Source organism: Enhydra lutris, unplaced genomic scaffold (genome assembly GCF_002288905.1).
Source record: "Enhydra lutris kenyoni isolate GAN:26980312 unplaced genomic scaffold, ASM228890v2 scaffoldscaffold3, whole genome shotgun sequence".
Lineage (NCBI taxonomy): Eukaryota > Metazoa > Chordata > Mammalia > Carnivora > Mustelidae > Enhydra > Enhydra lutris.
This window is the reverse complement of record NW_019154087.1, coordinates 68,050,955-68,063,928: the sequence shown is the minus strand read 5'-3', so window position 1 is coordinate 68,063,928 and position 12,974 is coordinate 68,050,955. Positions and strand designations below refer to the sequence as shown.

At 42.9% G+C, this 12,974-nt stretch overlaps 1 protein-coding gene across 1 annotated transcript; it reads left to right on the top strand.

Moving 5' to 3' along the window:
• Positions 1 to 830: 830 nt before the first annotated feature.
• Positions 831 to 11,178, top strand: LOC111153409. The gene is given in 6 exon segments (XM_022512428.1): positions 831 to 1,038; positions 4,259 to 4,481; positions 5,534 to 5,697; positions 8,846 to 9,152; positions 9,674 to 9,737; positions 10,570 to 11,178. Coding segments are annotated over 6 exon segments (1,575 nt in total).
• Positions 11,179 to 12,974: the final 1,796 nt, after the last annotated feature.

Sequence of the window (12,974 nt, the reverse complement as noted above, 5' to 3'; positions counted from 1 at the left end):
TTATTCTCATCTGAGAACTTCCTTACACAGTCAACTTCAATTCTTTCTGTCCATGGCATTAGAGCTAGCAAACAAAAGTGAAACTTACTCCCTAAATATTATTTTATCCAATCATTTAATTCTATTCCTGAGCTAACCCCCTACCCCCCACCCTCAGTAAATTTAATAAGGTGCACAGTGGATCAGCTTGGGTGTAACTCCCTCTGCCCATCTTCTCTGTGAAAAAGTAGTGAAATAACTAAATGAGTCAGTAGGAGGAGGGACAAGAAGATACCAGAGTGTTGCAAATTTAACAGTTGCTTCTAAGTAATTAGTTCATAGTTGGGAGAAATTCTGTACCATTCAACCCTCTACTTTGCAATTGTAGCAGTAAGACACTAATCCAAGCCACCATATGCCTTGCTGCCTGACCATATTGGAATATTGGGTGTCTCAACTTCACCAATAATGTATTATAGCTCACACTGCCCTTGGATATCAGACAGCTTGTAAAGAGTTCACATTAGGATACAAATTTTTTCTGGTCTTATTTCTTTGACTTAATTAAATCCTCTTTAAGAAGAAGCCATCTGGTCTAATGAGAAAACTATAAGAAGAGAGGTATTTTAAAAAAAAAAATTGTTTAGAAATTGAAACACTTCCTACAGCCTGGCACATCCTTTTGATCTTGACCTTGAGCCCTTGCAATCTGGGGAGGCGGCACTAACGTTATCTTGGGTTTAAAGGCAGTGTATATTCAGATCGGTCACATTCAAAAGGACGTCATATCATTTTCTGAAATAGCATCTGGATTGAAACTGTTGTTTCTTGTGACACAGGAAAAGGGCAAGATGAAGGTCTTGGCTGTCCTTGGAGGCTGGGCTTGGGCAGCCCTCTGCCTGGGTTCCTGCTCAGCTGCATTTTCCCATGGTGCCGGCTCAGGGGCCTGTGAGGACCTGCAGCCCAAACACATTCAAGCCCAGCCTCAGGACCCACGGACCCACCACGTCACCATTCACACCGGTAGATCTTCCTACTCACCGGGTGACACGGTTCCAGGTATGTACGGGAGAGACTTTGCAAGACCCCACGGGACCCTACTGACCGATCCCAAGCTGTGTTTGTCCCAAGCAGGAGTTTCCTCTGCCAACGTTTGACTTAATCCTAAGAAGCCGTTATTTAGACAAAGATAAGTTATGAAATATTTGTATCATGAGAACCACATAACTAATCTCTATATTGATATTCCTTTTTACAAGAAGGCACAAATAGCATTATTATAAAAAAGTTATCTGTCCTACTTGTAAGATAAAAATGTAATCACCCTAAACAAACTTCATATATAGCGTGTGCGTGTGAGAGAGAGAGAGAGAGAGAAACAGGATTTTGCTTCTCATTATTTAAAACTGAAGTTATTTACAGAGTGGAAAGTATTTCCTGCTATTTTAGTTTGGGTGCCTACAAAAGCAGAGAGAACTCCAGGTGCCAAAGGCGGTAGCTGAGTCTACGCAGCCATGAGTAAATTCAAACACATCAGCGATGTTGGCTCAACCCCCTTCGGACTTTGCTGATTCTTTTGATGGAAATTAGAGGTGATAAATCAAAATAAAATTTACTCTGGAAGTACTGTTTTGCCCAATCATTCTGTTCTGTTGGTAAGTATGGGGAAAAAATTTGTGAGCAATATATTGACCCCCATAGCAATATACTCTCCAAACTGAAATTCAGGCTATTCCAACAGAGATTCCTAAACTTTGTCACATCAGGATACAACGAGGAAAGGATAATATGTGTAGAGTGTGCTGGGGCATATGTGAGGGGCTGCTCAAAACTGGAGGCAATTTTCCTGGGGGCTCCAATCGCCACAGTATGCAGCCAGGCACCCCAGCATGAAGGGATTAATATGTTGGCACTCCTGTGTTCTGTGGCTAAGGGAATGAAAATGGTAAAAATCAAAGCACTATATTAGGGAGAAAAAGCTGTAAAAACGACCCAAAATATCATGACACCCAATTTTTTTTTAACTTATTTGAGACAGAGAGAATGAGAGAATGAGAAGGGAGAGGTCAGAGGGAGAAGCAGACTCCCCACTGAGCAGGGAGCCCGATGTGGGGCTCAATCCTGGGACTCCAGGATCATGACCTGAGCCGAAGGCAGTTGCTTAACCAACTGAGTCACCCAGGTGCCCCTGTGTGACACCCAAATTCTAATAAAAGACCTGAAGGAAGCAAATTGGATTGTGGTTGGAACTAGGACACATATATAAGAAAGAGCTGGAGGGAGCACTTCCTAGATTCAGTGAGGGTCAATTATTACTTTACTGTGCTGGGATTACACTGTTTTTTCTTTTCTTTTCTTTTCTTTTCTTTTCTTTTCTTTTCTTTTTTTTCTTTTCTTTTCTTTCTTTTCTTTTCCTTCTTTTTCTTTCTTTCTTTCTTTCTTTCTTTCTTTCTTTCTTTCTTTCTTTCTTTCTTTTTTCTGGGATCCCACTAATCTGTGAGCTCCTTGAAGGTAAGGACCATGTTATCCCGTTCATGGATGTATGCTCAATGCCTAGCACAATGTCCAGTTTTAAATAATAACTAAATACTTGGACAAATGTTTACTACTAAGAGTTCAAATGCATGGAAAATAAAATGATCACAGACACTAAGCTGCATTGAGCAAGCCTATGAAGTTAAGACCCTGGTTTTTGCTACTCATTTCATTACAAATGAGTTTGCCATATTATTTATGTCTGTAAGAAAAATTTCTGCAGGGGCGTCTGGGTGGCTCAGTCATTAAGCGTTTGCCTTTGGCTCAGGTCATGATCCCAGGGTCCTGGGATCGAGACTCACCTCAGGCTCTCTGATCAGTAGGGAGGCCTGCTTCTCCCTCTCCCACTACCTCTGCTTGTGTTCCCCCTCTCACTGACTCTCTCTGTCGAATAAATAAATAAAATCTTAAAAAAAAAAATAAAAGAAAGAAAGAAAGAAATCCCTGCAAATGAAATTGCTAGATCAAAGAGAAACTGCATTTCTGGGCTTTTTTGTTATGTGCTAAAAAAAAAAAAAAAAAAAAAATATATATATATATATATATATATATATATATATGAATGACATAAAATTTGCCATTCTAATTGAAGTATACAGTTCAGTGACATTAAGGACATTCATGTCCATTCAATGTTGTACCCCATCACCATTATTCATTTTCAGAACTTTTTCATTATCTTAAGCAGAAGCTCTATACCCATTAAACAATAATCTCCATCCATCTCTCCCCTCAGATTCTAGTAATCTTTATAATCTTTTTGTCTTTGTGATAATTTACCTGCCCTAGGTACCTCATGTAAGTGGAATGTACAGTATGTCATCTTATATCCACTTACACTTAAGCTGATTTCACTTACTGAAACTTACATGTAATGTCTTGCAGTTCCTTCCATGTTGTAGCCTGTATAAGAGGTAACTACATTTTAAATATGGAAAACATTATTAGGTTATCTCCTCAGAGAGTTGCATGGTTTATTGTTCTAGCGCTAGTGAATGACTGTCCTGGTTTTTCCACAGTGCTATTAATACTGGTTATAATTCTACATTTTAAAGTTTGTTGAAAAGATAAGTATCTCAATAATGTCTCATGATTGTTTTTTAAATCATGATTTTTTTTATTTCAAGTCTTTATTTAAATTCTAGTTAGTTACCATATGGTAAAATTGGTTTCAGGTATAGAATTTAGTGATTCATCACTTACATATAACACTCAGTGCTGATCACAAGTGCCATCCTTAATAAATCATGATTGACTTTATTTTATTTTATTTTATTTTGTTTTATTTTATTTTATTTTCTGTCTGTGCCCTTTGATAACTTGGGATTTGGTCATCTTTTTATTGATTCACCATTACTCTTTGTATATTTGCCTGTTTTGTATCTTTACAAATACTTGGTTTATAATTTGTCTTTTGATTTCTTTGATATTCACAATTTTTTTTACATCATCTTTTTCTTTATGGCAATTGGGTTCTTCTCAGAAAGGCATTCCAAACTACAATATTTTTTAAAAACCACATTTTTCCTAGGGTTTTTTTTTTTGTATTTCATTTTGACATAACTTTGATCTAAATGGAATTTACTTTGGGTGTGAAGTAGCACTTCAACTATTTTTCCCCCTAATGAAGTGTTTACTTTTGGGGGGCTGGTCTTAAGCTTTTAGTTTTGAAAATACCCGTATAAAATCAGTAAATGGAACCACATCAAGAGGACTCACCTCAGACGGACGTTTTCTGTTGCAGTGACTGTGAGGAGCAGTCGAGATTTCATGGGATTTCTACTTCAAGCTCGAAGAGTGTTGGATCACCAAATAGCTGGCACTTTTGTTTTCATGCCTCCTCATTCCAAAGCAATGGCTTGTTCTCAAGAGGCTGACACAGTCACCCACTCTGACAAGTCCCGGAAGAGAAACCTGTCCTTCGAGTGGAAGGCCCCTGCCTAGCCTGTGGGGGACATCACATTCCTGTAAGAGTGAGGGGAGTGCTCCTTCTTGGTAATGGAGCCTTACCCTCTGAAGAGAAGGAGCTTCTGCTCTCCCTTCCTTCATGCTTCAGCCCCTACCTCCAGCCACCTCATGACAAGGACAGGGTCATGAAGACTGTCCCAACTAGACAGTCAGTGCAGAGGGTAACCAAAAAGGAAGTTGCCCCCAGCTCCCCTCTCTGTCATTATCCATAGCTTGGGGGCACGTGATTTCCCCCTCCTCTCTGGGCACAGATGCATCTTGGCCAACCTTTCCAGGAAATTTGGACCAGAGGAAAAAGAAGGACCAGTGGGAGAGTAGGGGAAACTGAGAAAGACAGGAACTGAGGCAGACAGATAAGTGGACACTTACTCAGGCCCAGGGAAAACCACTGAGGTCTCTGTGCCTTGGCTTGTGGTCTATCAGATGGCTGATGACTTAACTGACTGAGCTGCCCAGGTACCCCTAAGTTAATCAGATTTTTATAACTGCCTTCTGATTATTTAAACTGGGAAAAATGATTCCAGCTGATAATCCCTACTTCAGTGAAATTTGGGGGAGGATAAATGAGATAATGTTTGCGAAAGGGATTTTTACTAAAGAAAGCCATTAAGTATTCAAAATATTAGTTAGAGTACCAACAATTTATCTCTGATTTTCAATGGAATCAACAATTACAATAGAGCTGTACCATTGTACAACAGAATTATGAAATTTTCAATTAACAGAGTAATTCAATTAACAATATACCAGTAATGGCTAATAATAAAGTTAAAGACGGAACCTTTTGAGACTAAACAGTTCAAGAAGACACCTTTTAGTCTAAATGAGGTTTTCTAATGACTGTATTTATTCAGGAGGGGAATTTAGACATATCCTTCCCTGTTTTAATTATTTGCCACTATTGAGTTTTTGTTTCTAAAGAGAGTGGAGTCACACAAAGGGCAATACAATCATCTCTTCAGTTTTTCTGTTCACGTAGACTTTTGTTCTTCTTCAGGTGTGATTTAAGGGAAACCAAACCCTTGCAACATTTTGCTTTCTTTTTCCACAGTCTTTCAGTTGTCCAGTCATATTTCGTTTACTGGGAGAGGATCGAATCATCTGCTGTGTCTCAACAGATACACCTCGGAGCCCACACTGACCGTCGCGAGCAGCCCAGCTCACCCATGCCAAGCTCTGGCCGGAGTCGGGAGGCAACTGAGAGCTCCACGCCAGGTACAGCTTGCCGCAGGACTCAAGAGCCTGTCTGGCAGCTTATGGGAAAGAGAGGGGGAGGCAGCTCCCCGCTGAGCAGGGAGCCCGATGTGGGACTCCATCCCAGGACCCTGGGATCATGACCTGAGCCGAAGGCAGACGCTTAACTGACTGAGCCTCCCAGGCGCCCCTAAATTAATCACATTTTTATAACTGCCTTCCGAATACTTAAACTGGGAAAAATGTGATTTACACTTAGAAGGTACTACAGCCAGTTCCAGTTCCTGCAACTCAGGCACTAAACACTTGCCTCGGGTGGCCACAGCAGCTCACGGCCAAGGGCAGGAGGGCCCATTTGCCATTGCTGTTTGTCCACGGCAACCTCACAAATTATGGGGGGCCTTGGGGTGGACAGTTGAGTTCTGCCACAAAGCCAAACAACAGCACCCCCCTCCCTCCACTCCCTCACTTACCAGTGGTCACGGCATCTCCTTGGGGTTCTTCAGACCCTTGGAGCTCCACGAGGAGTGCAAGAAAGAGATGATCTTTTCTTCTTTGTACATAAAAACTCTTCCAGCTTTCATTGTTACTTTCCACGGTAGGTAGATGGCTCTTTGCAGTCTGGGTTGGAGAAAGGAATCGGGAATGAGAGGCTGCTTGGACGGCAATGGACTTCTTCCCTGGTTCACCACATCAACCCAAGACTCCTTTGGCCCATGAACTTCTACAACAAAACAAAACAGGAGAGCACAGCGAGAATACAGCTACAGAATACAGGGGTCGCCTGAAAATTGCTGGGGATCGGGAACTCATTTCCATTATTGATTTCTAGCTAAGTGCTCTGAAAGGACGCACTCAAAGAGGCCACCCGCATAGACGCTCCCATCTTTAATCCTTTCAATTCCACTTTCCTTGACTCTGTCCTTTGTTCTTGGCCAACATGTTCATGCCCGACTTGGCTCAGGCTAGCACACCCAGGCACATGCCCCAAACCATCTTCTCCCCGCTGCCCAGCACCACTCACCCAACCTTCCCACCAAGATATTCCAAAAAAGCAGAGTCAAGATCTCAGGGTCTGACAGTGTGGCCTGGAAAAGATCCTGCAAAGCCATCGTGTGTTTGAAGTCTCATGTGTCTTTTTCTGTCATGCAAATGTTGCATTTTAATCCCAAGCATGTTTGTTTTAATATGAATGTGACTAAAGGTGAGGTGTCAGGAAGTGATATCACGACTCTGCTCTCTGTCTTGGGACCCTGCTGGGAACCTTTTCCCCCACGGGGTGACAGACTCCCGTCTGAGCAGCTCCAGGGTAAACTCCTCAGTATGCAGCTGCATACATTCCTGCCCTCCTGGCCCAGGCTGTTTTCCTGCCCATTCCTCTACACAAACCCCAGGGGTTCTCAAAGGTAAAAGGAGTGTGTGTGTATATGTGCATCATGGCAGGGGTAGGGGAGGTCATCTAGCAAAGTGAAATAGATTTCTTGGGATGCCTGTGTGGCTCAGTCAATTAAGGTGCTGCCTTCAGCTCAAGTCATGATCCCAGGGTCTTGGGATCAAGTCCTATATCGGGCCCCCTGCTCAGTGGAGACCCTGCTTCTCCCTCTCCCTCTGCCTGCTGATCCCTCTGCTTGTGCTCTCTCTCTCTGTCAAATAAATAAAAATCTTTAAAAAAATTTCAAAAGTGACTGCAGTGGCCAAATAAATGATGAATCATGAATTTTCGCATTAGGAAGATAGTATATTGTACTTTTTAAACTTATTTCCCAGTAAACCCTCAGGACACTTTGGGGTCTACCTAACCCCATTGGGCATGATCTCCATGTTTTGCCTTCTTACACTTCCTCAAACTGGGCTCTTCTTCCTGCTTATCTATTTATCCTTCAAGGGGAGGTTCAAAAATCTCCTTTGTGAAATTTTCTCCTGTACTTCTTGGGAGGCAAATGTAATTGCTTTCTCAGTTCTAGATTTAAAGCTCTCATCACACCATCATTTCTAAGACTGGGCATCTGAGAGTCTCTCCTCCTGGATTTCGAGTTCAGGAACAACAACGGCCACTACGCAGCTCTTCTGTAGCCCCCAGCATTCACAGTGATGCCCATCACACGATGAGTCTGCAGGGAATGTCTGAATGAATTCCGAGTTCAGGCAGAAGTATAAGACTGTTGAGCTTTTGCCACATTCTGTGTGTCCATTAGGCTTCTTTGTTTTTCACTTTAATTCCAATGTTTTGGAGTGTTGAAGGCTTTGGAGAAGAGTGGGACTAAAGGGGGGGAAAATGCATTTCAACCCAGTTAGAGCCCTGGCCAGAGAAACCTCCGCTAATGTGTTTTTCTGTGAACACCATCATAGTCATCCTAAGAGTTATTACAGTAAACCTTCATTGCATGTTCACCTGTGCTGTGTGCTCCATGCTTCTACATCAATAATTTTCTTTCACCCGTCAGCAGCTCTAGGCTATAGGAACCATTATTGGTCCCATTTTGCAAAGGGAGAAACTGATGTTCTGGGAGGACTTGCCCCAAAGAAGGAGTTAGCAGAATGGAGAACTGAACCCAGTCATCCGACTCCCTGGGCCTTGCTTGCTTGCTGTGCTGTTTCTAATTTCTATTTCTAAAGCTCTGGGCTGTCATGTTGGCCAGTCACAGATGGGAAATGAGATGGTGGAGAGCAGTGGAGAGCAGTGACCTTGACTCTGCCCATGGCAGAGGGTCAAGTCATTATCATCACCAGCGAGACTTTTACTATTAATAATATGGCAGGAAAGATCTAGGGCTTTCAAAAATCTTTGATTTGTGGGATTCTGATTTTGTTTTTTTTTTTTTCCTAGCTAGAAGCAGTTTTTGGCAGAGGTAAGAAAAAACAGGCAGGGTGGTCACAGTGGTTTCTATACTCCCTGAGTGGTGACTATTAAAAACACACAAATCCAGAGGGCCAAAGACTTACTCTTTAAAGAGATACTACAAAACGAGTCCTTTCCCACTTGGTCAGGGGCTTATATTACTGGGCAGATCATCCTTTTATTGATACTTTTGAGTAGCCCAAACTTAATGGTTTGTTTTAAAGGTACATTAAAGTCTCTAGTATTTATCCCAGTGTCATAGTTGTTTGTGTTAATCAATACAAGGAAAATGCTCTCACTCTCTCATGGTGTCTTTGGATCTCTATTTAGCTCCCAGACCCCCCAGCGCTCTTCCTCAGCAAAATGCAAACATCTTTGCCGTTGCTCCAACTGGAGCTGCAGAGGATAACAGCTTAGATCCCTTTCCTGCAAGTTTTTGGGTGACAGAGTTTCCTGGGGGTGTGGAGACTCTGTTCCAGTCATCTTCACACACAGCTACTGCTGTCAGTAATGGCCAGCAACCCAGAGGGGACATCAACAGAATCCTTGAGCCATCCCTGGATATCCATGGGCTGGAGAGACTCATGGCTCTCAGGAGAGTCTTCTCAGATGCTTCCAGCCCTAGCACGTACCTCAGGTAATGGGTCAGGGGTGGATCATTCAGTGTGGGGGTGAGATAAGACCAAACCCTGGGGTGCTGAGGGAGTCTGAACTTCTTGGCATCTGACAGGAAAAGATCTCACCGTATTTATTCTTAAGTGCACAGGAAACCCTGATTGTAGAAGGACTACTGGCCAAAAGGGCTGGGTATGAAAATCTCCTGGGAGGAACTGTATTTTCTTGGATAGGGTGAGATCTCTGCTATGTATTATTTATAAAATCAGATATAAATGTATGTTTTATAGAAGAGATGTAAAAATTTATAGTATATAAATACATATTTTATATAAAATAAATAAAAGCATTCAGTGAGGCTTTGTTGCTGTACTCACTTGCCTCTTCCCACCCCCTCCCTCCTTCCCCTTCAGCTCCTAACTCCAAACTCAGGAGTCTTTCCAAGGAAATCTGATTTTGTCAGTATATACAACAATGGTAGGGAATGTTGCTTTTTGATCCGTATACATAGTCTTCTCTTCACCCTTCTATCCTTTGCTTTAGGACTCAGGATGATCCAAGCTTTGATTCATTGGAAACTTGCCTACCCTCATATAGGGATGAACAGGTAACAACCATGTTTGTCTGTGGGTGATAGGGTTGATATTTTGATTCCAGTGTGGGAAGTTCCAGGCTGGGAAAGCAGAGCTATTAGACTAGTAACCAAAATTTGAGAGAAGGAGGCAAGGGTATGATATATATGCAGCATCTTTTTACCAATCAATACCAGCCTTTCTGTTACACACAGTGTCTCCAAAGTTATTGACAATTGTAGAAATTGATAGTTTTAGTGATTTGTTTTCCCACTTAGCCTCAGTTAATAATTCCTGTCTCCCCACCTCTCCACCCCTTGCTTTATAACGTTGGCCTTGAAACGCCATGTATGGTTCCAGAGGTTAGATCAATGGGCAATATAAAATATACATGCCCACTGATTTACTATTCCTTTGAAGTCTTAAAAGGAACACAAAATAAAACATGGTATAATATACTTACTCATATTTATTGGAACCTACAACAGATTAAATGCCATCTTGTGTGGGTCCTAGCATAAAAAGACACTCAAAGCTTTCTGCCCTTGGAGATGATAATCATGCATCTCAGTCTGGAAGCTCCGTAGAGGACCCTAGGTTTATTCTTGTGACTGGCCTCTACGCTCTCTTTGTGGGGTTTCCATTAGCCACCTTATCCCCATCAATCACAAGGGCATATCTATCTACTTGAGCATTTTAGGAGCTCTTTCAGGAGCATGCACCAGCCTGGGTTTTCAGCTGCTGCCTGGGATCTTTTACGAATTCAGGTTAGGTGTTGAAAGAAACACAGGTTAAGTGTGAAGTTGGGTGGCAGCTTGGAAGAAGACCAGGTCTTTTGACTTCTCTTTTTTCCCTTTCCTTTTCTAGGACAAAATGGAGTCCTCTAATAGGACCGTGATGAGGCCCCCTCTGTCTACTGCCCATTTTACCTATCCTCAGCACCTCTGGTTGTCTGAAGCACTTACTGACAATGGGGCTGGGGCAGCCACCCCAACCCCTGTCTTCCCCCCATCTGCCACTTCCAGGTCACCTGCTGCTGGAACCCAGTTAGAAACATGGAGGCCTTCTCTCAGCTTCTTAACTCAGCCAAAGCGCAAGGAGCCCAGAGTAGGGGAGGAACATGGTGGGGACAGAGTGGGATACCCCAGGAAGACCAACCCAAGGCCTGAGGTTGGGCAAGAAGGAGCCAGTGCCCCTTCAGGGATCCAGCTCAAGACTTCCCAGCTGGGAATCCTGCTTTGCCTTTCCGCCACCTTGGGCATGGCCCTGGCTGCTGGCCTCCGCTGCCTACACGACCAGTATTGCCACAAACGGACAGAAGTGTCCTTCAGTGAGCCTGCGGGGGATGCTGTTGCCAGGAGCGACGGTGGTGAGACAGTGCATGTCAGGAAGATCAGGGAGAACAGTTTTGTTTTGGTTGAAGCGGACTACAACTGGACCGCGTCCTCTGTGGGTAGCGAGAAAACAGTGCTCTGAGCAGACCGTCGTCCTAGGCCTCTGAGTGGCCCTTCTCAGACCCTGCAGTGTCTCAGCCAGAACAGAGCTAATGAAAATAGCTGATGAGGACAGGGATTCGCTGTGCCCCCCACTCAGTGAGCAGTTAGTGGAGGAAGCTGGGAAAGGACAGTTTTATCAACAGAGGGAGTTCTTCCTGAGCTTTGTTGTCTTAACATCTGTAATTTAGCTGCTTTTTTTCTATTCACAATTAGACGTTCTGTTTGAAGAGTTAAACTCAACACAATGAATATTGTATAACCTGCTCATTAACTAGACTCCTGTGGCCGCCAAGCTTCCTCTGTTGCCTTAAGGAACCTGCAGAAATAGAAATTCTATCCCTCCTCAGTATGTCAGCATCATCCCTTCTAACTCTTTGAAAAAAAGTAACATTGAGGTTGTGTCTCTTACAAGATAAAGAGCTGGAGCCTCAGTTTACCTCTCCAAACCGCCCCCAGAAGAAGTTTCATTTTTAAAACTAGCCTTCAACACTGACTAGGTGAGTGCAAGGGTATTCAGTCTTCTTGGAAACTAGGAAGCCTGGCAAATCTGCCTCGGAAATTAATCTGAAGCAAGAGAGTTTTCGAGAGCTTGATGGAGCACATCTGTGGGGGAACGCGTATGTGCCGCATAAACACCAGAGTGGGGTAAGCTAGCTTCTTCATCAGGTGCAAATGGATCTGGGACTTCCCATCCATTTACACTTGATGGGAGGCTTGTGTATCCTAACAGCCAGCACACATACTGCCTTTTGCCAAAGGTCAGGCTGGGAAAAAACTTGATGCCACACAGTCTGCAAAAGAGCCTTTACTCATCTTTTCAGGGAGAAAAGGAAGACCACATGTGGACAAAGACCAGATCTTTCTACTGTCATGATTTATGAAGATCACTTTGACTTAGCCAAGTGTCTCATAGATGTTATGTGAGGCCAGGACAACAGGTGTGAATAGACCTTTTGAATATGTTCATCTAATATGACACATAGAAATTGGCTGTCTTTTCAGAGGTAAACTTGTTACAGAGTCACAAAACATTTTAATGTGGAAACGAAAAACCACTATAAATTTGGAAAGGGTGTTTATTTATCAAGTACCTAACTTACACAGGTACTGTGCTAAGAACTTTGTGTACATTTTCACATTTAACTCTCACAATAACTTAATGCAGAATAAGTTCCATAACTTGTTCAAGAGAGAGGGGCATTCATGACATCTCAATTCAACCACAAAAACATTTTTTTTTTTTAAACTGGGTGTATGGGGAAAGAGATAAATCCTGCAGTTTTTCCAGCCTCTTTTAGCTCATAGGGCACTAATTCCAAGACTGTTTCCTCCTGGATCTGTCCCCTGGCTTCTGTCAAGTGCCTCATTAGGAATATGGAGACCTAGGTAATTGTGTGTTCTCACAATTAAGTGTAAGTGTTCTAGGAATGTAAATGTTCTAGGAATACTGTGGAAATAAGTGAATGTACTATACTCCACCGGCGGCCAGAGCTATCCCTTCTACATATTCCTCCCTTCCTCAATGATCTCTTCCCTGAGATGCAGCTGCCAGTAGAGAGTCCTGCTCTGGCCAACAATAAAAAAATTACTTCACAATTGCCTGTGAAATAAATCACCCCCAACTCAGTCGTTTAAAACAGCCCCTAGCACCACCATTCATCGTCTTTCACAGTTTTGGGGTTGCCTGGGCTTGGCTGGGCAGTTCTTCTGCTCTATGTTCTGTTCAATGGGCTGGAACACCTGAGCCGACTTGCTCGTGTGACTGGCAGTTGGTGC